Raw genomic sequence first — 22,914 nt, 5'->3', positions numbered from 1 at the left:
TCTCTGTATCAGCTTCCAGTTGAACCCTCCTCTTTCAACACAGGCACAAAGGATCAGACTGTTGTGTCCTAAAGTCTGTTGTCTAATGTTTGACCACAGTGTGGGGTGTTGCCTGAACACATGCTGAGCTAAAGGGACACTAGCGATGTGTGATATCAACAGATTGATCCATACAGGTTCTGTCAGTAGAGGCATGATGTTGAATTTGTTTGTGATGTGACCCCACGGTACTTATCTTTTGTTTTTCTCGTAGGGATTTAGGAATATATCTTCAAATTGAAAATATTCAAATACAGTTACAATACAATTTGTTTGTGATGCTCAGTACTAGCTCAGGTTTTCACACAATGCCGTGTGTTTTTTCCTCAACCATTTGTGGAAATAGTGGAGGTTTGCTTATATGCAGCTTGCACATGCTGTGTTAGGTGTACAGTGCTTGGTTGGTTTCCGAAATGAAATAAACTTCTTTCCTTTGGTTAAACAAGTCTATGATGAGTTTAGGCTTTTTGTTATACTTTGTTTTCTTTTCAGATTATAGCAAAATGTAGTTTTATGGACACAAAACAGCTGGCTAGAAACCTAGGCTGTGCATGTAAATCCCAAACAGAATACCCCCTGTTAATATTGACTATATTTTATCCCCTTTCCACCATCCCCTGCCATTGACCACGCTTTTCCCAATCCATTATTGAAGCTGAAGTTATCATTTTTGCATGCATATCCGTTGTTTATTATGGCAACACTGTCCCCCTTTCCCCTAGTGCAGTGCACTACCGGTGCAATACCTGCCATGGTGTGTGTGATAGTGTGTGTGATAGTATGTGCCATTATGTACATGGACTGTGTATGTGTTGAAACATCTGTTTCTGTGAAACTGTTTCCCTGTCTGATGTGGAATTGCTTATTATTGTTGTTGATGCTGTTTTAATTTAGTGCTTGTAACTGCAGTTGGACGGAGTCCAGGAAAAATTTCCCCACGGGGACAATAAAAGTATATCTTATCTCTTATCTCTTATAATAAAAGGCAGCAGCAAACAGGAAAGTTTGAAGCTTTGATTTAAAAGAACTCAGAGTTGGAGTTGGTCTTGCAGGTTTCTGGGAGCTTGTTCCAAATATTTGGTGCATAAAAACTGAACGCTGCTTCTCCTGCATGTTTAGTTCTGACTCTGGGGACACTAAGCAGACCTGATCCAGATGACCTGAGAGGTCTGGATGGTTCATAACATAGCAGAAGATCAGAAATGTATTTTGTCCCTAAACAATTTAGTGCTTTATAAACCAGCAGGAGTATTTTGAAATCAATTCTCTACCTCCAAAGAAAGGCCCTTCTTGTTCCAATCTACTTCAAATGTAATGATCCTCTTTAGCTCCTCCTCCTTATTTCCCTCCTCCAATCACATTCCGTCAGGGATTTGAGTTTGGACCAATCCTGTTAGCTCAGGGGGGCGGGACATTAAACGTCACTCCTCTCGGACTATAAATAGTGACTCCAGCTCCTCCCCCAGTCAATGTAGACGACTGACGCGTGAAGAAGAAGACACTCACTGTTTCAACCGGAAAATAAACAATACAAGGTAACGTAAGAGTGTCAACTACTAAGTGTTGTGTTATATCTACATTAAGGTGTTTAATAGTCATCAACTACATGGTGAACTTTAGTTTCCAGGCTGTTAAGAAGCGTTTTAATCCGGTTGCTAACGTTAATCAGTCAGTCCCTTGACAACAAAACAGCGCGCCATAGCGACTAAGCTAACGGTTAGCTTTATTTAAAAATACTCTGTAAACACTTTACTCATCAAGAAACACGTGTTAGTAAAAGTATTAAACATACACTTAAGGTTTACTTCACGTGAATGGGTATGTTAAATTGGCTCAGATAGCTGCCTGTGTCTTCATATTGATGTTGTTTAGCTTTAGTGGGAGCTAACTGGCGCCATTTTAGCTAGCTTTATATCTCTAACGACAGCAAAGACGTGATTGTGTGCTGGAGCTTAATGGTGGCGCGGCTTTATGAGATGTGTTTTGTTTAATTCAAAGCCATCGGTGTGTCTACAGAGGTTGTTAGTATGATCTGCATAATAAGAAGCGTCCAGTGACAAATTCCCGCCAACAAAAACGTGTGATAGTTTGCAGTAATACTGAAAATATACATCAGGAAATGTTGTTTAATGAGGATGTGGGTCATAAACTAGTGTCGATGGTGAAGTTGCTGCTACAGTGTGACAGTGCTGGGGCTGTAAACTGGATCAGTACAGATTATAATATTGAGGACAGTGCTTATGTAATTTGCTGTTGACCTCACTCTTTTGTTGTGTTTTTTTTTTTTCTATTCCTGCAGGTGAATTATGGCTCGTACCAAGCAGACCGCTCGTAAATCCACCGGAGGAAAGGCGCCCAGGAAGCAGCTGGCCACCAAAGCTGCGAGGAAAAGCGCGCCATCCACCGGCGGAGTGAAGAAGCCCCACAGATACAGGTACAGACATGTTCATACATGCTCATGTTTCTGTGTTAGTAGTGGTGTTATTGTGGTTGCAGTCTTGCTACAAATTATATAAAGACTGAGACAACACATTATAGCACTACTACTGACTGCAATGATACAATGAACATGAGGTTTGGGGTCTTAATAAGATAAGATATTCCTTTATTAGTCCTGCAGTGGGGAAATTTGCAGTGTACAGCAGCAAAGGGGATAGTGCAAAAAACAAGATGCATCAGGTAACACAGTACAAAAAAAAGCTAAACAAAGTAACAAAATATGAACCATTTAAATAGAAGGAAGTATAAAAATAGGAGCAGTATATACAGTATTGACAATAAACAGACTATTAACAAAATTGCACAAGTTGAAAATGATATTGCACAGCGAGAATGAAGGAAATTCTACATGAAAATATCATGTTATTGTCAGTTTTTAGTGTATATGTGGTCTACTGGGAGCAGTGTTGTGGTTGTGGAGTCTGACAGCAGCACATCACTTGTTGTTTTTGTAGGCCTGGAACTGTTGCTCTGCGTGAGATCCGTCGTTACCAGAAGTCCACCGAGCTGCTCATCAGGAAGCTGCCTTTCCAGCGCCTTGTGAGGGAAATCGCTCAAGATTTCAAGACAGATCTGCGTTTCCAGAGTGCAGCTATTGGTGCTCTTCAGGTGAGATGGCATTTAATATTTTTTACACTTTTTTGTCACTTTGTATAATTTTTTCCACGCTCATTTGATCAATGTGTAACTTTGCTTTTCTTCTGCCCATGTAGGAAGCCAGTGAGGCATACTTGGTTGGTCTGTTTGAGGACACCAACCTGTGCGCTATTCATGCAAAGAGGGTTACCATCATGCCCAAGGACATTCAGCTGGCCAGGCGAATTAGAGGGGAGCGTGCATAAATGATTCATTGGATTTTATCTTTTTAGTGGGGGGTGGGTGGGACTGACTGGGGTTTTTGTTTTGTAAATCTTGGAACTATTACCAGCATGTGTACCATCTTAATTTGTCATTTGTAGATTCAGGCATGTTTTTCTTTTTGTACTGTCATTTCACTCTTTCACTTTCTCCTCGACTGTCCTATTCACTGTAGAATAGAGCTTCATATCTGAAAATGCTGAAAAACAAAATATTCCACTGCCTTTCTCAGGTTTGCAAATCTATTTTAGAATCCGTACCCTTTTAATCCTGTGTGTGCATGTCATAGGATTTCTTGTCGTGCTGTAAATAAACTTTCCGCTACCTCAAGTTCTTGGCCTCAATCGTTATTCTTTTGACTGAATTGATATATGAATACATATGCTTTGGATAGATAAAAGGATTCATAAGTTTTTAAATTTAGTATTTCACTTCCATAAGGTTGGGGCTTGTAAAGAGAAAGAGGGTGAGATAAAAGCAGCAAACACTTGTAATGCAAGTCATGACATCACTATGGCAAATCAAGCACGCCCTTTGTTAGATGGCATTGAAACTTGTAAAGAAAATGTAGTTAGGAGTAAAGTATACATTGAAATAATACTGTGATTTAGAGCTGAAACAATTAATCAATTAGTTGACAACTATTATAGTACTTGGCAACTATATTTATCGCTAAATTGGTTTGAGTAATTTAAGTCAAAATTCTGATTCCAGCTCCTTCAAAAATTAATTTTTTATTTTTTTTCTCCTGACGGTAAACTGAACTGAACTTGTATATACAGAAGACATTTGTGGACTTCATCTTGTGCTTTGGGAAACACTGATCAATATTTTGACATTTTATAGACCAAATAACTAATCAATTAATTGAGAAAATAACTATTAGTTACCTTATAATTGGTGTAATTACAATAAGTACATTGATAAAAAGGTAGACAAAACCAAGTTCAGTGGATTCAAATCAACACATTTTAATCTGAATGTTCTGACCACTCAACTGAAACTTGAAAGAAGGCAATGTATGGTCTTAAAACAATTGATTATACATCTTTTGCTGAGAAAAAAATAAATCATACGTTTCCATAGTACTGGACGGCTTCACTGCTACACCTGCAGTGTTGTCAAGCAATTAGTCGGTGCCGCAGCCGGAAATACTACAGCCACACATTTCACAATAAATATAATCTGAAATATATACTGTATATACACATCTTAAGTCCCACATTTGTTAACTTGATTTATTTTGGGCTTCCTCCTCCTCTTCGTCTGGAAGCAAGGCGGGGAAACGCTCATACAGTTCCTTCTCCAGCTGTTTATCAAAATCCGTCTCGCTTCGAAATGCAACCCACAGCATGAAGCTGGTGAAAATCAGGATGATGGGGATTACTTTCCGCAAGGGTCGCTGAAACTGGCTCCCCATTGAGCGTTCAACTTTCCAGGTTCGGTGACTGCCTTTACTGGTGGAGAACTTGATGGGCGTATTGTCCACCTCGTTTTGACTATCTTTGGACTCGGCTGACGTCTGAGAGCTCAGAGCTAGAGGGCGCACGCTGTTCAGTCTGCTGACAAAGAAGAACAAAAAAAACATCAGTTACGACTGACTTAGTGGAAAATAACTTGTGTTTGTACTAAAGTATAATTATGACATACTTGTACTTCAATTGAGTATTTGCATTTTTGGAGACTTGATTTACAGATTTTACATACAAAACCTAACATTTATTTATGAAACATGATGCATCGTTATAGATTAAACTACCCAACAGTGTACATATACAGTAGTTAAAATGACCTACTACAACAGTAAAATGCTATTTACACAATAATATATAATCTGTAAAAACATAACATTAATTGGGGCAGTTTTTCTGAATATTCATTACTTTTAATTTTGAAACTGGCCTATAAGTAACAAAAAAGTTACAGCACAGCAAAGGCAAAGATACTGTATGTATGAGGTGAGCGAGAAATGTCACACAGAACATTACTCAAAAATATCTATGCATATAAGATATAGTTATTAGATTTTTTTTTAAAACTCTCAAATATCAATATAGGTATCAGCCTCAAAATCTGTTATCGGTGTCTCCTGTAGTTGACCAGGATGTAGACAGTGACGATGCCATCATGAGACAAATCCTGCAGCTGCTCCATTGACATTGAATTAAAAACAAATCCTAAAGGACACTGGCAGCTCCCACGATTATCTTATATGATCCAATCATAACTTTAAGGATGACTTGGAAGCAGTTAAAACTCATGATGTAATATATCTTAATTTAAACGTGTATAAGTACACAGAAAGTCACTATCAGTAGACCAACTAAAAAAAAATGTGTCATCTGATGACAATATCAGGTCCTGGTGCACTGAATTACACGTTAAGGGAATTCATATTTTGATTTGCTATTACAAAGTAGTGGCAACTTGTCGACATTTTTTATTTATTTACTGTATTGTTATTGTTGTTATTATATATATATATTGTCTTAATTGTTTGTTATCACTATTATGTAGTCATATTATTTCTTTATATTAATCTTGTCTCTAGGTGGAGGCTTCAGATAAGCCCAGTGGGTTTTTTGCCTCTTCCTGCATTGCATATTATTAATTTATTTATTTTGTTTGTTATCTTGTATAGTCTTAAATTGTGCAAAATAAATAAATAAATAAATAAATAAACAAATAAACAAAGACTTATTTTAGTCAAATACTGTGCTGTATTTTTTAGCTAGTGTGGTAGTATATCCACCAAGGATAGGAGGACACAAATAGGGTGGAGGGTTGTTCAAATAGTGACAGTTTAGGTGAGTACTGTAATGGCAATTTTCATATCTGCAGTTTAACACTGTACCTTTAGATAATCTCAGGGCCTCACATGTTCAACTTCGTCACCATAGGACAGTGACCTGACATTTTAGATCTCTGTAACTGCAAACAACAGATTGCTGAAATACTTGTTATGTCTTGTCTCTGTTGTCTGCTGTGTGCTGACGCATTGATACACTTTCTATCATTCTCTTCTTTTCTTCTTTGCACTTATCTTCGTGTTATGCTTTAAATGTATAAATACTGACTACTCTTTGTATTCGGGGCTCACTTGCCACAGTCCACAACAGGTGGCTGTGCTCGTGAGTCCATCTGCAGTCCATCTGCAGATGTTTTAGTTATTAATGTATGCCTTTTTTATTAAATTCACTGAAAGACAAGTTGTTACGTTGGTTTGTGTCTTGTTTTAACAGAAACTGCCACCACAGTACTCTACAGACTGAGTATCAACATTTGTGACCCTATTTTTCTTTATTTATTTAACCTTTATTTAACCAGTTTAGTCCCATTGAGATTAAGAACCTCTTTTCCAATGGAGACCTGGCCGAGACACAGACACAAATAGAGATAAAATACAATTCACAAACACTAAAAGCACTACAAATTTGCATTAAAAGAGAACTTTATTTTATCCCAAATTAAATATATGAACAGCATCCCAAGTTGTAAATAAACTTGGGATGCTGTTCATATATTTAATTTGGGATGTAAATAAATCTTGGATCATTCTATAATATATGAGTTATTAGAGGAGAAGTGAGAAAGGGGTATGGAAATATAAGTTTTACTTCTACCTACTCCTTTTCAGACACTATTACTCTTGTTTTGTTTAATATTATTTTGTATCTGTTTTTATTTATTTTTATGTTCTAAATAAAGTCTTTCATTCATTCATTCATTCATTCAACCATCTAAAGACAAATGGGGGGACAAAAAGGAAGATCATTTGTATCTATGGTGTCAGAATCTTTTGGTTAACAGCCATCAACGCTTGTGACTCTAATACAATTGATTTTAAATTACAAATTAATTATGGATTATGACACCCAGAGCAACCAAGATCCATTTGTTTGTGTGTGACAATGCAAAAGAAAATACTTGCAGTTACAACACAGCTTAAATGTCTTATTATCTGTAGTGCACAGAGTTGGATAGACCATGCACTACAGTTAAAACCCTCTCATTGAACCACTATAACAGAGTCAACGTGGTTCCTATAATAAAGCAGATTTACACACATGATACTCACCCAAGGGTAGGTGTAACCTTATAAACGGTTCGACTGAAAGCAGCTCTTGTCAGACCGGTGAAAACTCGTCCTGCTATTGTAGACATCTCGAACAACTGGTCATTTTTCAGGACACACCCAGGCTAAAGTCAAATAAACTGAAGGTTTACTTATCAAACGCACCTTGTTGAGGTCATGTAACTCATTGTTGTGCAACCTTCAAATATTTCCGGTGCCGCACTACCGCTGTTGAACTCTGGGTTCCGGACTATTCCACTATAATTTATAGAGGGAAGTCTGAAATCACTCCACACAATTTCAGTCTGCTTCATCAAAAATATTATTATTATTACTACTATATTAAATTATTATTATCATTATTATTATTATTATTATTATTATTATTATTATTATTATTATTATTATTATTATATGGAGCTCCCCTAGACCCCCTAAGAGGAAATTTGTATTAATTGCTGATGTACGAAGCCCCCTAGATGTACTGTACTTTGGTAAAGTTGGATAGATATTGACAGATTCAAACTTCCTGGATCAATAACTCATCACCAACACGTTGTTAAAACACAAACAACAGCTCTTTCTAACCGTAGTAAGGTAGACAACGAGCTACAACCTCATATTAATCAACACATAACACATATAGTCCATGAGCCAGACCCCCAAAATGTGGTCGCCGTGCCACTTTGGAGGGACCAAGTCTCATGGTGATTTTTTTAAAGGTCTATGTCCCTAGTGTTGGGAAATGCATGATATGACCTTTGACCTCTAATGATAGGGCAAATTCTGAATGCCACTGCAAATGCCCTTATAACTAACTTCATATTGATCTGATGTGCACATGGATAGTTCCAGCATAAAGAGTACAAAAAGAGCTTTAAAATAATATATTACATGAATAACAACAATAACAACATTTCTTATCAGAATAAACGTAACTTTGTGCAGTTTGTATCTGATAGAATGTTAATAACGTTGGTTTCTATGTGCAGCTGGCTGAGAGACGAGAGGTCAGCGACCGTCTACAAAGTGCAACACAGAAAAGAGAAAAATATTCAATAACTTCAGTATTATGCAGTGTAGTACCACCAAAATGTTTTAATTACTTTAATACGTATAATCAGGAGGAGACCATTGATGTGTGAAGTGATTTTGGTGGTACTACACTGCATAATACTGAAGTTATTGAACATTTTTCCCATTAAAAATTCACCAAAATTATGCAAAATAATATTTTTTCCAAACTAAATGTTGTAGTAAAACCATGAGGAAAGCATTGATGTGTGAAGTAATTTTGGTGGTACTACACTGTATAATACTGAAGATATTGAACATTTTTCCCATTAAAAAATTTACCAAAATTATGCAAAAGCATATTTTTCCAAACTAAGTGTTGTAGTACAACTATGAGGAGATCATTGATGTGTGAAGTGATTTTGGTTTGCACTGACACTTCTATTTATCTATTTATTAGTTATTTATACAAGGAGAACTACTGGAGAGTCATTGGGTTTTTATACATATCACTTTTAAAGACCTGCTTTTATACTGCTTTAACTCTGTTAATCATCCTGTCATCCACTTTTTATTGTGCTGCACCATCGCACTTTGTTCACTGTGTTATGTTCTATGTTTGTGACTGTTTTTGTATGTCTGTGTTTGCACCTTGGTCCGTGAGCAACTACAGTACTGTATAATATAAGTGCTATTATGAATACTACAGATGCTGAAGGTTTTAGTGCTCTTCTCACCGAGGGTCCTTGAACTATTCACAACCGTCGACCAATCACAAAACACCGAGCGACAGCCGTCCAATCAGCACTCACCTAGGCAACATCTCTTCCTGGTTGAGTTCCCATGCTTGATCTGTGCTTTCCAGAGTCTTCCACGTTTGTTTTCGCAGTTTAAGTAAGTATATTTGGATATAAAAACAGTGTGAAACAGGAAATGTTCGGTCTATGATGAAGTTTTAGCTGTTAAAGCATTTTTATATGGCTGATGTAGAAACCATAGTAGCCCGGGTAACATTGTGTTTTTGGCTGTGAAACAACTGTTTACATGAGTTGAGCATTCATATACACAATTGTAGTTAAATACAAAATGTTCTTCTATTTCTCTGTGTTGGTGTCATTAGATGTATGAAGTATGAAAAAACCCTCATCCCTCTCAGTCTCTACTGTCTGTCCATTTAATGCTAGATACAATATGTGTATCTTAACATGCTCCTGTTTATGTTTGTAGGAGTAAATACTCTCATGGCAAAAGACACTAAAAGGAAGAAGTTGAGTTCAGATGTCAGTGAGGTTCATGCAGAAGAACAGATGGACACTAAAATAAAGAAGAAAAAGAAAAAGATGGAAGTAGAGGTGAGTAGCAAAGTCCCTTGTACCTGTACCTGTTTTAGATGACAACCTGAAATTGCTATGAATAATAATAATAATAGTTGTTTATTTAATTCAGGAGGCTCCAGTACAGATTCCTGATGTGACAATCAAAACAGATGATAAAGAGAAAAAAACAAAAAAACAGAAGAAAACAAAGAAGACAAAGCAAACTGAGGTAAGAGTGTTAGCTGTCTCCCTTTGTTGCTCCTGTTTCTGTGAGTACTCAGGTGAACTGGCAATAACCCAGTATTAAAAACAAGGGTTTAGGTGCTGAAAACACAATTTAGAGCATCTTAAAGTTATGTTTTGGAGGCCCAGTCAGTGATAAATGACACTATGTTCTTTATGGCTGACCTGAATGCTTCAAAGCTTCGAAGCTTCGACCATTGCCATGGTAATCGACCTCCAAATCAGTATTTCAATGCTTTGTTGTAGTTGTTGTTTTTATAATACTAATAATAATAATAATAATCCCACAACATTATTCATTATTTATATTCAACATTAATTATTATAAGTTATTCTCAGATGGATATGCTGTTTGTTGTGTGTAGAGGTGTGTGTGTGTGTGTACAGTAGTGCAGCAGCGGCACCGTCCCGGTCACTGAAACAGGGGAGATGGAGACAGTCAGACAGAAGAACATGTCAGTCTGCTGCGCTGCGTCGTGCCACAAAGTTTCGAATACCCTTTGAAATTTTCGCACTGAAGCTTCGAAGCCTAAAAAATGGTATTCAGGACAGCCCTAGATTTTTACAATTGAGTTTTTATTACTAAATTAATTCATATGACAAAAATGGTCTGATGTTACATTCCAGGTGGCGTCAGAAATGTCTTAAAAACTGAAATTGAATTTGATTACAGTCGAAAACGATGCCTATCAAAACAATGCCAAATTTCCCAATAAATAGTAAGCATAAACCTTAAATAACTGATTCGACACAAGCATTTCCACTAGATTTGGAGTCTTGCTTTTACATTGTCCATTACTGATGACACAGTTGGTATTTATTTGAGGGGAGTAGAACAGTTTGTGGAGGGATGTTGGAGCTTAAATGTGTGGACTGGGTTGGTCTGTCGCATGCTGCATGGCCACATGTGTTTGCAGCTGGTACAAAAATAGATTTTCCTGAGGCCGACCTGTGCAGCTTGGCCCATCTGCTCCTCAGTTTATCCCGAAAGGTCTCCCCAAGCAAGCTGTAGATGAGCGGGTTCAGGCAGCTGTTAGAAAAGGCCGCCAGTCTGACGGCATGACCCGTCAGGGGGTAGTCCTGCCACAGCGTGCTGCCGTCTCCATCACCTCTTAGAAGGTGAACACTCACAAACACATTCTCCGGGAGCCAGCAGAGGAAGAAGACTAACACGGCTGCTGAGATCATCCGCAGGGCCTTCTGCCTGCGAGGCCTCTGCTGCGGGCCATCCTGTCCCCTCTGGCTCTGCTGGAGCACCTGTGCTATTCTCCAGTAGCACACACCCAAGATGCAGAAAGGCAACAGGAAACCCAGCATCACCTCCAACCACTGAATCTGGGTCACGTTTGCGAAGCAGAATTGGAGCTCTCCAGCATGCTGCCTTTGAGCTACAGCGAACGGAAGCACGGTGAGCAGAGACGAGGACACCCAGATGAGGCAGCAGCTGAGGCGTGCGCGCGGCATGCTGCGACCCATGAAGCCAGTCAGCGCGACGAACCGGTCGAAGCTCATCCAGGTTAAGAAGAAGACGCTGCTGTACATGTTGGCCTGCTGGAAAAGGTTCATGAAGGTGCAGAGGCCGGGCTTGTCGTAGTAGCCCTGCTTCAGGTTGAACACCTCGATCAGAGAGTCGGCCACGAGGGCGAGGTCGGCCACGGCCAAGTTCACAAAGTAGAGGTCCGGGGCTGTCAGGTGGCCCCCGTGGTACAGGTTGACCACTAAGATGAGGATGTTCCCGATGAAGCCGACAGGGAACAGGAATATAATGTAGAGGCTGGAGAGGAAGAGGCTGATGCTATAAAGCTGATGACTCTCTGATGCTGCCTGCAGGAAATCAGAGACGACCGCCGTTGTGTCGTTTATCTGACCCGTGAAGACTCTGTAGTCCACGTACATGGTCGTGTTCATATTACACTTTTGTGTCGATCTGCTGTTAGTAGCAGCTAGCCATTAATTTGCCATAGTGCTTAGTTTTCCAGGGGGTTTAGCCCCAATGGAGACGGTGGTGTCATCTGTTTCCTGTTTCTGTGCCTTGGTCTTCTTGGATGTATGGTGATGCCCACTCTTTGTTCTAGACATAGAGGAGAAGTGCAGTAAGTCAAACGTCTTTTCAAGACTTAGACTTAGTGTGAATGAAGAGATTTCAGGAGTCAAAAACAATGAATGAATTTGACATCACTGAATATATTGTATATTAGTTAATGGGCAATTTGGGATTTAGGGATATTTCTCTATATGTGATTGATTATACCCACCCTAACAAAATGTAATATACCATGCCATTCAAGATACATACAAGATCAGTTACAAAACGACATAGTTTATCATTGTCTTATAGCTTGACTAAAGGGATAGTTCAGGTGTTTTGAAGTGGGGTTGTATGATGTTCTTATCCATAGTAGGTGTATTACCTACAGTAGATGACAGTCGGCACGCCCCCAGTTTGGAGAATATTTTCACTACCTTATCTTGCCATCACACAACCCTTTTTGAAGGGGAACTGAACTGAAAGTGATACTTATCTATGCTCGCTTCAAAGCCACTAGACTCAGTTGACAAAAACAGTATAGACAAGTTGGAAGTCGGAAAATATTCTAAATATAGCGTACACTTAACTGATATTGATTTTCTTAGGTGAGCCTTTCTTTTAGGTGGCTAAAATACGTTTTGCTGCCAGCCCTGTCCACAGCAGTACACTGCTTTGCTCCTGTGAGGTAACTCCTGTCTATTTCTCCAAACTGGGGGCATGCCGACCGTCGTCTACTGTAGGTAATACACTGATTATGGATAAGTACCATATACAACCCCACTTCAAAACACCTGAACTATCCCTTTAACAATCAGTAATTTCTTTACTGTATTTTTGCAGCTTCTGCAGCAAGTGAAATAGGTCCTTCTTTTGATACCAAATTGCGATAATGGGGCAGCCTGGTAGTCTAGTGGTTTAAGACGCCAACCATAAACTGCAGTGTCCCTGGCTCTAGTCCGAACGGGGACCTTTGTTGCATGTTGGTCCTTATTTCTCTCTCTCTCCCCCTGTTTTCTCTCTGCTGTCAATTAAGTAATAAAGACCTAAAATGCCCAGAAATGCTTTAAAAATCGTAACAGTTATTGTGCTACAGTTGCCTTTTGACTGTTGGTCAAATTGACGGTACGTTTAACAGATGCAGTGACTTGATTTGAAAACTATAAGACAATTTAAGTTAGTGAGCTTTGATTTAAATTATATTGTGATTCATATAAAAACCTACCTGAGTTTCCTTGCACTGCATTGCGGTCTTTCTAATCCTCCCGGTCCTGACAGTGGTGACTTTGAAAGCAGGTGTCACATTAAATCCAGAGAAGTGTTGTGGTGCCACCCACCACTTACAGCAAGACACATGCACATGCACGCACACGCACACGCACACGCACACACACACACACACACACACAAACACAAACACACAGAGTATCTTCTCAGCCAAACAACAAAAAACAAATGTTTTTCATCATAGCTTCACTTCCCTTTATTAGCAATACAGTAAGTAGTCACAATGAATATCCCCTATGTATTTTTATATTATTTTTTTGCATGAATAATTCAGGACCCTGAGCCAACTTGTCACCATCGGCACTGAAGTGTGAACGTGACTATGATTGTAGAATGTTAAAATATATAAATATGGGCGTCGGGGGACTTTTAGCGAAGACAGACCAGTAGTATATTTACACAAAACAAGAAGGACAGACTTGGATAGCCTTACTTCATCTTTTCTTTTCTTCAGACTCAGATGATTTGCCACGTTAATGCTGTAATTTTGCATTTGATAATTTTGTGACTTTCCTATAAGGAGTGGAATATGTTAGATCTTTGTCTTAAAGTGTCTCTGCTATGATTTTACACAGTCTGAATCAGGTCTGAAATGAAATGTGACGCCAACATCTTATGCAACCCAGCTCCTGTATTAATTTTCCTACTGGTCCCTGGTTTTGTGCCACTCTGTGTTGGCACCGATGCAATATGTGATCCATGCAGGTCAGTTATTCCTAGAACTGGTGTCCATCAGTTTCTTAAAAGGAAAGTTCAGAGTGTCACTTGCCTGCCTTGTTTTGGTTCTTTTTAACAGCTTTAGAAATAATTACAGAATATTGACACTGTTGGCCTAAACTTAGAATCTGACTTTTATTTCCCCTGACTAAATGTTTCCTATGTGTCATTCTGGGAATCGCGGAGGTTTTTCCAGGCATTTTGTCTAAATGGGCTTTTGTGCAAATCGTGTTTATGCAAACGGAGTCTGTTTTCCGAGAAAAGAGGTGTGTCCAAGAGCAGGTTCAAGACATAAAATTGCACATACTACCGACAGTAAGTCCTTTTTTTAATGGTCTTATTCATAGTCGATTTATAGCAAATATATACATATTGTTTTTATTGCAACAGTGACTATGAGGAGGGCTGTACATGTTGCACAATGCTGAAGATGTACAGCAAAACATTTATTATTTGTTAAATTTCAAAAATAGTTTTGCAAGCTTTCAGACACTGGAGACACTAAAAAGGAGCATACATGCATGTAAAAACATTTAAATTGTATTGTAAGCATTTTCAAAGTTAGATTAAGAATATGTCTAATACATCAGTCTTTACTGGGATGCATCAGAAGAGTTCTGTTCTCACATACGAGAGTCTTTGTCCTCTATGACTCTATGTCCTGCAGGGTGTCTGTGATCTCGATGTGGGGAGCTATGATGTTTCTGTTGGGCTGCGTTCGCCCCGGGCTTCGACAGCAGTCCCTCAGCTGCCTAAACACCCCGTGGAGACTCTCTCGACACGGCCGGTGCATGAACAGCACCAGCAGGAGGCTGACGCTGCTTCCTGAGAACAGCACAAACTCAGCCACGCTCAGAAACGCTTGCTCGTGATGGCTCAGCCCATTCTGCTCTGGCTGTTGTAGTTGTGCTCCTCTCACCAGCACCACGCTGTAGAAGAGCTGGCAGAAAAACACGACCACGGTGACCGCCAGGAACACAGGACCCTCCTCGGAGCCGGAGAGGAAACGTCCTTTAGATTTCCACTGCCGGACACAGCCGCCTATCAGGAGTCCCAGTTGGAGGATGTAGGGAATCAGAAACACCAGGCACAATCTAGCACCTGCGTACGACACACCAGCACAGACTCGATCCATAAAACACTTGCCTTCTTCCTGCAGACGATCTGTGGGTCCACGAAGCCCAGCCAGCAGCAGAGAAATCAGGATAGAAGTCAGGACCACCAGAGCCGCACGCACCCAAGGCTTGCTCAGCATGGCGTGGGACGGCGGATCGTATGTTAGGACGTAAGCCATGAGCACTAAGACCAGCAGGCTGCACAGAGAGACTGCGTTGATGGTGAAGGAGAGAGCAGCACAGCCCAGATGTGTGGTACTCAGGTAGCCAGGTCTGTAGGCCACAGCGTGGATAGAGAGGAGCACCAGCAGCAGCTGGAGGCCACAAAAGGCCCAGAGCAGGCAGTCGAGCCCGGCCAGACGCCTCGGGGCTCTGTAGGTCTGGATGAAGCTGTAGAGCAGGAAGCAGCCGGCGATGAAGCCCAGCACTGCCAAGAAACTGTAGACATAGTTCGCTCTGGAGGTTATGTCATTGGCTGCGATTTCCCCTAGTCCATCTATCTTAGAGCTAGTGGAGATAGTGGAGATAGTGGAGATTGCAGAAGTGGAAGTGTCTAAGATGGTGGAACTGTTGGAAAACGGAGGTGTGGTGCTCATCTCAGTGGTGACGCTTTGATCAGACTGGAAATGAAAAGAGAAAACACCCACTGATGACATCCTGTCCTCTTCAGCATCACCCTGCACTGTTTGTCAAGCATTTCCTCTTTGAGTATAAGTATTTATCACCTGGTGTCTGTAAATCAGCTTCTCTTTTTAGTGCACGAAAACAATACGTTGTTAAGAGCGACCATGTTTGAGTAATTCAACTTTTAAACAGTGTTTGCTATTGCTCAGCCCGTGAATCATTAAATGGAGTGTACTGTCTACAGGAACACACTCTTACAACATAAAATGCATTTCCTTCCTAAATTAACTCAAAGTAAAACTACAATTTTAACTTATCTGGAAGTCCTCGTTATAGATCTCCAAAAATGTACACAATATATCGCTGACTAGATTCAGCAAATATTTCGAAAATCTTTTCTACGACCACTCATGTCCCTGTCGGCCAGTCTTTGTCTGCTCCCACTTTGAGGAACTGCATGCTCAGTAACAACACATGTTTCCACTTACCATTTTTGCTTCCGTCACCCGCTCGTCTTCTGTTTTGTATCCACGCTGCTGATTCACTCAAAGCTCTAAGAAATGATGCTCGCTGCATGGACACGGCCGCTTACTGTGAAGGACTTTTTATATTTCTGTGGGCTATACCCTGCCAGCATACTTCCAGAATGACTTCGTGGCCATGTGATCAACATCTTTTCACCCCCTCCCTCTTTTTTTTTTTTTTTTTTTTTTTTTTTTCATCACTGTGCAGACTGAGGACCGTTAAATCTGAGCATACTGTGTCCCTTGTTAAACTTCCCCTGAGAGTTAAACGCAGTCTTTAAGTTGTGCTGTGGTTACTGGCTACTGCAGCAAAATGTTTTTTTCTTTAGAGTGTTAAATAAGTCTTTTGCCAAGTATTAATTATTCTGCTGACAAATGGGAAGCTAGATGTTTAATTTCACCCTGTTACAAAGTGAAAATATGTATTTTTCTATGCGGTAGTGTTGCCTTTTTTTGGCTCCTCCGTATGATTTGGCATAAAAAATGACTTAACAGGTGGTTATTTTTAAACAATGCTGTAGATAAGAGTGAGTGCTTTGAATGCAACGCTGAAGGGATGTTGCGCACCGCAGAACACTTTGGCACACAGTATAAATATATGTGATGCTGACCTCATAAGGCTGCAGATACAGGAAACGTCCCTCTTTGCTGCAGCACAACAGGAAGTGATTCAAACTCAAAAAAAGGTGCTTTATCACCCACGTCTTCATGTAGCACAACAAAATGTCACATTTATTTGACATTTTACTCTAGAAATTAAATATTTGAGGCATCGAGCATTAGTCCTGCAGTGATCCAGAAAACCTGAACATTGGCAGGAAATGACTGTTAAGTACACAAATGTGAAAGATTTATTTTTTATAAAAAAGAACAACAAACATTTATTTAAAAAAAATTAAATTTCAAAAATTGTTTTGCAAACTTTTGTACACTGGAGCCACTAAACAGGAGCATACATGCATAGAAAACATTTAAATTGTCACTTAACAGAAAAAGAAACACGTAAAACATGTAAAAGTTAGATTGAGAATATATCTAAAACATCAGATCTCTTAAGTCTTTATTTGGATGCATCAGAAGAGTTCTGTTCTCAATTATGATAGTCTTTGTCCTCTATGACTCTATGTCCTGCAGGGTGTCTGGGATCTCGATGTTTCTGTTGGGCTGCGTGCGCCCCAGGCTTCGACAGCAGTCCCTCATCTGCCTAAACAATTTGTGGAAATTATACACAAACTTAATGACCAGCACCAGCAGGAGGCTGATGCTGCTTCCTGAGAACAGCACAAACTCAGCCACGCTCAGAAACTCTTGCTCGTGATGGCTCAGCCCGTTCTGCTCTAGCTTTTGTAGATGTGCTCCTCTCAACAGCACCACGCTGTAGAAGAGCTGGCAGAAAAACACGACCACGGTAACCGCCAGGAACACGAGACCCTCCTCGGAGCCGGAGAGGAAACGTCCTTTAGATTTCCACTGCCGGACGCAGTCACCTATCAGGAGTTCCAGTTGGAGGGTGTAGGGAAACAGAAACACCAGGAACAATCTAGCAGCTGCGTACAACACACCAGCACGGACTGGATCCATAAAACACTTGCCTTCTTCCTGCAGACCATCTGTGGGTCCACGAAGCCCAGCCAGCAGCAGAGAAATCAGGATAGAAGTCAGGACCACCAGAGCCGCACACACCCAAGGCTTCCACAGCATGGCGTGGGACGGCGGATCCAAAGTTAGGACGTAAGCCATGAGCACTAAGACCAGCAGGCCGCACAGAGAGACTGCGTTGATGGTGAAGGAGAGGGCAGCACAGCCCAGATGTGTGGTAATCAGGTAGCCAGGTCTGTAGGCCACAGCGTGGATAGAGAGGAGCACCAGCAGCAGCTGGAGGCCACAAAAGGCCCAGAGCAGGCAGTCGAGCTCGGTCAGCCGCCTCTGGTCTCTGTAGGTCTGGATGAAGCTGTAGAGCAGGAAGCAGCCGGTGAGGAAGCCCAGCACTGCTAAGAAACTGTAGACATAGTTCGCCGTGGAGGTTATGTCATTGGCTGCGATTTCCTCTAATTCAAAGATAAAGGAGGTGTCCATGATGGTGGAACTGTTGGAAAACGGAGGTGTGGTGCTCATCTCAGTGGCGATGCTTTGTTCAGACTGGTAATGAAAAGAGAAAACATCCAATGATGACATCTTGTCCTCTTCAGCATCACCCTGCACTGTTTGTCAAGCATTTCCTCCCATCATGGGATGAACAGAAATCTAGTGAGCTATCAGCAAAGTTCAGATACTTTAAGTACAGGTATTTATCACCTGGTGTCTGTAAATCAGCTGCTCTTAAGCAATACACCGTTAAGAGCAACCATGTTTGAGTAATTCAACTTTTAAACAGTGTTTGCTATTGCTCAGCCCGTGAATCACTAAATAGGGTGTCCACAGGAACACACTTTTACAACATAAAGTGCATTTCCTTCCTAAATGTACTCAAATTTGAGCTGAAATTTCAACTTAACTGGAAGTCCTTATTATAGATCTCAAAATGTATACAGTAATCGCTGAGTAGATTTAGCAAATCTTTCGAAAATCTTTTCTACGATCACTCATGTCCCTGTTGGCCAGTCTTTGTCTGCTCCCACTTTGAGGAACTGCATGCTCAGTAAAAACACATTTCCACTTACCATTATTGTTTCCGTCACCCGCTCGTCTTCTGTGTTGTATCCACGCTGCCGATTGACTCAAATCTCTAAGAAATGATGTTCGCTGCATGGACACGGCCGCTCACTGTGAAGGACTTTTTTTATATTTCTGTGGTCTTAACCCCGCCAGCATACGTTAAAAATGACTTTGTGGCTTGTGCTTTCTGAGCCGCAGTGCAACAGAAAGTGATTCAAATTCTAAAAGTGCTTTAGCTTTCACACTGTAACAAAATGTCTCATTTATTTTACATTTTACTGTATAAATTAAATATTTGAGGCATCTAGCATTAGCTTTGCACTGACCCATAAAACCTGAAAACTGGCAGGAAATAGCTGTTAAGTACACATTCTAACATTTTTCTTATCGTTCAATCATCGTCAGTTATTTAGGGATGTTTGATAATGGTTTTACACAAATGCAGAATTGATAAGGGTCTACAAAGGAAGGTCTGTTAATGTAGATAACTCCCATGAGCCTTTTGTTTTGCTTTGGTGTGACAGATTTCGGATCCACCCTGTCGCCCGGAGGAGACACGCGAACTGGAGGGAGAGGAGGACTTGAGCCCCGAGGAGAGGCGGGTCCTGGAGAGGAAGATGAAGAAGATCCTGAAAAAGGAAGAGAAGAAGAGGCTTAAAGCCGAGGGAGAGACCGTAAAGAAGGCCGAAGCATCTGGACCCACTGCACCTCAGCATGCCTTAGTTTACCTCACCTGGTAAGAGCCACTCAAAGTTAGTACAGGAGAGGTGCATCAACATGCTGTAGATGGCTTAAAATCAATGTACATACAGTATACAATATTTACTTTTGAGGTATTTCAGCCATTATATGGATCCAGAAGACCACAAAAATGGTTCACAAACCCTCTTTGTAAACCTGTTGGAGGCATTAAATATGACTTATTTCCTCAGTAACATTTCACTTAATGGAATTCAATACAGTCTTAAAAACAAATACTACTTTGGTTATGTTGGTTACTTATGTTGAGAATATGCCAGAGAGGTGTTTCTTCAACTCGTTGGTAATCGTTGAGTTTGGTAATCCCACAGATTTTACACATAAAGCTCAGTTGATATACTTTACTATTTAATCAGGAAGTCACATTGAGATCGGAATCTCATTTACAAGGGCGACCCGAGTACAGAAAAATAATAATAAATACAATAAAAATAAATAATAATGGCAATGACATAAAAATATAATAACAAAATAGCAAGTGTACTCGTTATAAGGAGCACTATTCTGTGAACATGTTGTTTAATATCCTCTGTGGCTCTAAAGGAGCTTTAAATTCTGAGAATCAAGGTTATCTCAGCTTGAGACAAACACTTTGCAACAGAAAGCCTGTGCTGCAATCTTTGGGCATTGAAAGATGGCTGCGTTGTGGGAAGAGTATGATCCAGTGTGATTGAGATTGACCCATATTCGGGACTTAAACTCTCGGCTTCTACTGCTTTTATTTTGACTATTCTTTCTCTTATCTGTCTCTTCTGTTACAAAAGTGCAACACCAGATCTCTGGAATTCCTCTTCAAGGTCAAGGTCTAAATACAGTGAGCACTAAAGAAACCCGCCATAATAACACAGACGACAAACTGTGGTATGAAAAATCAACACCTTTTCTTGTAATTCGTCTCACACTCGTTTTGTCTCTGCAGCTGGGCTGAAAACCGCACCGAGTGGAAGTTCCAGAAGACCCGGCAGACGTGGTTACTGCAGCACATGTTCGACTTTGAGCAGGTAAAATGAACCCGTGTGGTGATGAGGATGATTTTTCTCAGCTGAGGTTCAGAGAAAGGGAGGTGTCGACTTCAGAGCGATGCCTTCCTGTTTGATTAGTTTGTGAGATCCACTCACTCTCTTATCTAATCTCCATCCATAAAGTATAATGACATGTTATTGAGCATTTTTTTGAATATAGCATGGTTGACAATTTTGTAGAACAGAAAGTTGAATCTACAAAAAGTTAATTTCAGTATATCAATCTTTATGAACGTCCCTGAAATACTCAATCACACTATATATATATCTATATCAGAAACTACAGGGAGCACAATCAAGTATTTGGTATCTATGAATTCATAATAAATTGAATATCAAAGCACACACATGCAGTGTAAAAACAATATTTCATATGGAAGACATTTAATAAACTCAATGTTAGCATTTTTCTCCTGATTTTGACTATTAATAAAAGCATAATTTTTCATGTGATGTAAAAGTTTCAAAGTTGTACTGTTAGATACTTGCCCAAAGTATGTCCGTACCAAATTTCAAGACTTTTGACCAATCAGAATAAATGTTGTGGCTTTTTTCCTAATCATACTAAATATAGTCTTTTGGCACAAATGGGTTAAAGATCTACCTTTTTAGAATAACTTTATTTTAAAGTACAATATCCTGTATATTCACTATGAGTAATTACTACTATTTGTTTACTTACTTTTTCATTTATTTAAACAATAAAATATGTAAAATAAACTAATAGCTAACTTCATCATATAAAACACTCTCTCTCTCTCTCTTTCTCTCTCTCTTAGATTCCAGATGAGAAGTTCTCCGTGCTGCTCCAGTACCTGGAGGGGCTTCGTGGAACAGCCAAAGACACCACCGTGCAGAAGGCCTTGGCCCTGGTTGAAGAGTCGGGACAGGCACCAGAGGACAAAGCCGTCCAGCAGAGGGCGCACAGAGCCAGAGAAGTTATCCAGCTGCTCTCCTGAACCCACCACCATCAAACAAAGGACTTCATGAAGCCCACTAGAAAGACTGAAACATGTTTGCTGGTCAGTGGACTGAATGATCTCCCCGGTCTCAAGCAATGTTGTTTTATATGTAGTTTTTTTGGACTGGTCCTTTAGGGAAAGGATGCATTTTGATTAAATTATCAGTATTGGTCACAATTTTTTATTTTATTTTGTCTAGGTTACTTTTTGTTCTCAATTTCTTGTCATTCTTTGTGTGCATTATTGCCAGGTAGTAATCAGTAACCAAAATTGTTTTTTTATAAAGTATGAAATCTTTCATACAAGTTAATTTTTATTACAAGCTACACTGTAGCTACTTTTTTCCAACTCCAAATGTGAATAATTCCAGTTTAAGAGATGTAAATCCCCCAAAGATGCAACAGAAAGCTGCGAGACAGCTGCCGGAGTAAAAAGTCTCAGGAATGTTTGTAGTCGAGACATGTTTGTGCGTGTCAAAGCCCATAATCTGTGAAGTCACTGATGAGAATATCTTTTCTCATCCACTCCAGGTATAAGCATGATAAACAGTTCTCCTCCTTCTTCCAGCCCAGTAGTTCATAATCCATACGTGTGCGTTTATGTTTATCTACTTATTCATTCTCAAACTAAATCTTTCTCCTCACATTTGTTAAATGTGCTCAAAATTCACATTTCACTTGTGCCCAAAACAGATATACAGTAGGGGTCAGGTCAGCTGCAGGCCTCCTGCACTACAAAGGCACATGTTTTGACTGTTAATTCAGGTTATAATCTTTTCAGGAAGGAAACTGAGTCTCTATATGGAAGAGAAGGCTGGAGACATCACTTCCTGGATTTATAAAAATACACCCAAATATAGTACAATTAATATTCCAAAGACACTTAAAATAAGTTACTTATACTATATCAAGACACATAAATAACACTATAAGCCTGTTAAGATGTTTTACATTACTTATACCTTTTGGTCTGACACGTATGCACATAAAAAATACCAGTTATAAGTCCTTTTATTTGTCCAGTTATACTGTTATAGATGTTTTCTGACTGTGTCTCCTACCTGTTGCTGTACCCGGTTTTCAGTGCACCGACCAAATACAGTAGAGTACATATTTTCACCTGTAACAGTTTTTCGGGAATCAATTTTCTTTTGTAAAAAGTTTGTAAACCTGCTGAAGA

The 22,914-nt window shown here is 39.8% G+C and overlaps 6 protein-coding genes across 7 annotated transcripts; 2 read left to right on the top strand and 4 right to left on the bottom strand.

Moving 5' to 3' along the window:
- Positions 1 to 1,429: 1,429 nt before the first annotated feature.
- h3f3d (H3 histone, family 3D) lies at positions 1,430 to 3,726 on the top strand. Its single transcript, XM_037755403.1, has 4 exons — positions 1,430 to 1,574; positions 2,339 to 2,473; positions 2,994 to 3,147; positions 3,252 to 3,726. The coding sequence occupies exons 2-4, from the start codon at positions 2,346 to 2,348 to the stop codon at positions 3,378 to 3,380; spliced, it is 411 nt and encodes a 136-aa protein (XP_037611331.1). The 5' UTR covers positions 1,430 to 1,574; positions 2,339 to 2,345; the 3' UTR covers positions 3,381 to 3,726.
- A 358-nt stretch (positions 3,727 to 4,084) lies between these two features.
- Positions 4,085 to 7,706, bottom strand: c20h16orf91 (chromosome 20 C16orf91 homolog). Of its 2 annotated transcripts, none has more exons than XM_037755400.1 (2): positions 7,475 to 7,706; positions 4,085 to 4,958 (listed from the first exon to the last, which is right to left on the bottom strand). In XM_037755400.1, the coding sequence occupies exons 1-2, from the start codon at positions 7,558 to 7,560 to the stop codon at positions 4,625 to 4,627; spliced, it is 420 nt and encodes a 139-aa protein (XP_037611328.1). In that variant the 5' UTR covers positions 7,561 to 7,706; the 3' UTR covers positions 4,085 to 4,624. The 2 variants fall into 2 exon arrangements, with proteins under 2 accessions (XP_037611328.1, XP_037611329.1); XM_037755401.1 differs by having other exon boundaries at positions 4,085 to 4,955; positions 7,475 to 7,705.
- A 1,555-nt stretch (positions 7,707 to 9,261) lies between these two features.
- On the top strand, positions 9,262 to 22,762 carry LOC119480037 (uncharacterized protein C7orf50 homolog). Its single transcript, XM_037756107.1, has 6 exons — positions 9,262 to 9,379; positions 9,713 to 9,837; positions 9,932 to 10,030; positions 19,517 to 19,728; positions 20,671 to 20,752; positions 21,553 to 22,762. The coding sequence occupies exons 2-6, from the start codon at positions 9,727 to 9,729 to the stop codon at positions 21,730 to 21,732; spliced, it is 684 nt and encodes a 227-aa protein (XP_037612035.1). The 5' UTR covers positions 9,262 to 9,379; positions 9,713 to 9,726; the 3' UTR covers positions 21,733 to 22,762.
- Positions 10,725 to 13,381, bottom strand: LOC119480032 (G-protein coupled estrogen receptor 1-like). Its single transcript, XM_037756101.1, has 2 exons — positions 13,296 to 13,381; positions 10,725 to 12,115 (listed from the first exon to the last, which is right to left on the bottom strand). Exon 2 carries the CDS (start codon positions 11,950 to 11,952, stop codon positions 10,840 to 10,842), a length of 1,113 nt encoding a protein of 370 aa, XP_037612029.1. The 5' UTR covers positions 11,953 to 12,115; positions 13,296 to 13,381; the 3' UTR covers positions 10,725 to 10,839.
- On the bottom strand, positions 14,382 to 16,458 carry LOC119480033. Its single transcript, XM_037756102.1, has 2 exons — positions 16,302 to 16,458; positions 14,382 to 15,809 (listed from the first exon to the last, which is right to left on the bottom strand). The coding sequence occupies exons 1-2, from the start codon at positions 16,302 to 16,304 to the stop codon at positions 14,721 to 14,723; spliced, it is 1,092 nt and encodes a 363-aa protein (XP_037612030.1). The 5' UTR covers positions 16,305 to 16,458; the 3' UTR covers positions 14,382 to 14,720.
- LOC119480034 lies at positions 16,965 to 19,508 on the bottom strand. The gene is made up of 2 exons (XM_037756103.1): positions 18,998 to 19,508; positions 16,965 to 18,476 (listed from the first exon to the last, which is right to left on the bottom strand). The coding sequence occupies exons 1-2, from the start codon at positions 18,998 to 19,000 to the stop codon at positions 17,451 to 17,453; spliced, it is 1,029 nt and encodes a 342-aa protein (XP_037612031.1). The 5' UTR covers positions 19,001 to 19,508; the 3' UTR covers positions 16,965 to 17,450.
- Positions 22,763 to 22,914: the final 152 nt, after the last annotated feature.

Source organism: Sebastes umbrosus, chromosome 20 (genome assembly GCF_015220745.1).
Source record: "Sebastes umbrosus isolate fSebUmb1 chromosome 20, fSebUmb1.pri, whole genome shotgun sequence".
NCBI classification, from domain to species: Eukaryota; Metazoa; Chordata; class Actinopteri; order Perciformes; family Sebastidae; genus Sebastes; species Sebastes umbrosus.
The sequence above is the reverse complement of the archived record's forward strand: the minus strand, read 5'-3'. Positions and strand labels throughout refer to the sequence as shown.

Excerpts from the sequence above, each read along its gene's own strand:
- h3f3d (XM_037755403.1), top strand. The coding sequence starts at position 2,346 with ATGGCTCGTACCAAGCAGACCGCTCGTAAATCCACCGGAGGAAAGGCG. Across the intron at positions 2,474-2,993 it reads AAGAAGCCCCACAGATACAG|GCCTGGAACTGTTGCTCTGC; the intron begins GTACAGACATGT and ends TTGTTTTTGTAG. Across the intron at positions 3,148-3,251 it reads CAGCTATTGGTGCTCTTCAG|GAAGCCAGTGAGGCATACTT; the intron begins GTGAGATGGCAT and ends CTGCCCATGTAG.
- c20h16orf91 (XM_037755400.1), bottom strand. The coding sequence starts at position 7,560 with ATGTCTACAATAGCAGGACGAGTTTTCACCGGTCTGACAAGAGCTGCT. Across the intron at positions 4,959-7,474 it reads AAGGTTACACCTACCCTTGG|CAGACTGAACAGCGTGCGCC; the intron begins GTGAGTATCATG and ends CTTCTTTGTCAG.
- LOC119480037 (XM_037756107.1), top strand. The coding sequence starts at position 9,727 with ATGGCAAAAGACACTAAAAGGAAGAAGTTGAGTTCAGATGTCAGTGAG. Across the intron at positions 10,031-19,516 it reads AGAAGACAAAGCAAACTGAG|ATTTCGGATCCACCCTGTCG; the intron begins GTAAGAGTGTTA and ends TTGGTGTGACAG. Across the intron at positions 19,729-20,670 it reads GCCTTAGTTTACCTCACCTG|CTGGGCTGAAAACCGCACCG; the intron begins GTAAGAGCCACT and ends TTGTCTCTGCAG.
- LOC119480032 (XM_037756101.1), bottom strand. The coding sequence starts at position 11,952 with ATGAACACGACCATGTACGTGGACTACAGAGTCTTCACGGGTCAGATA.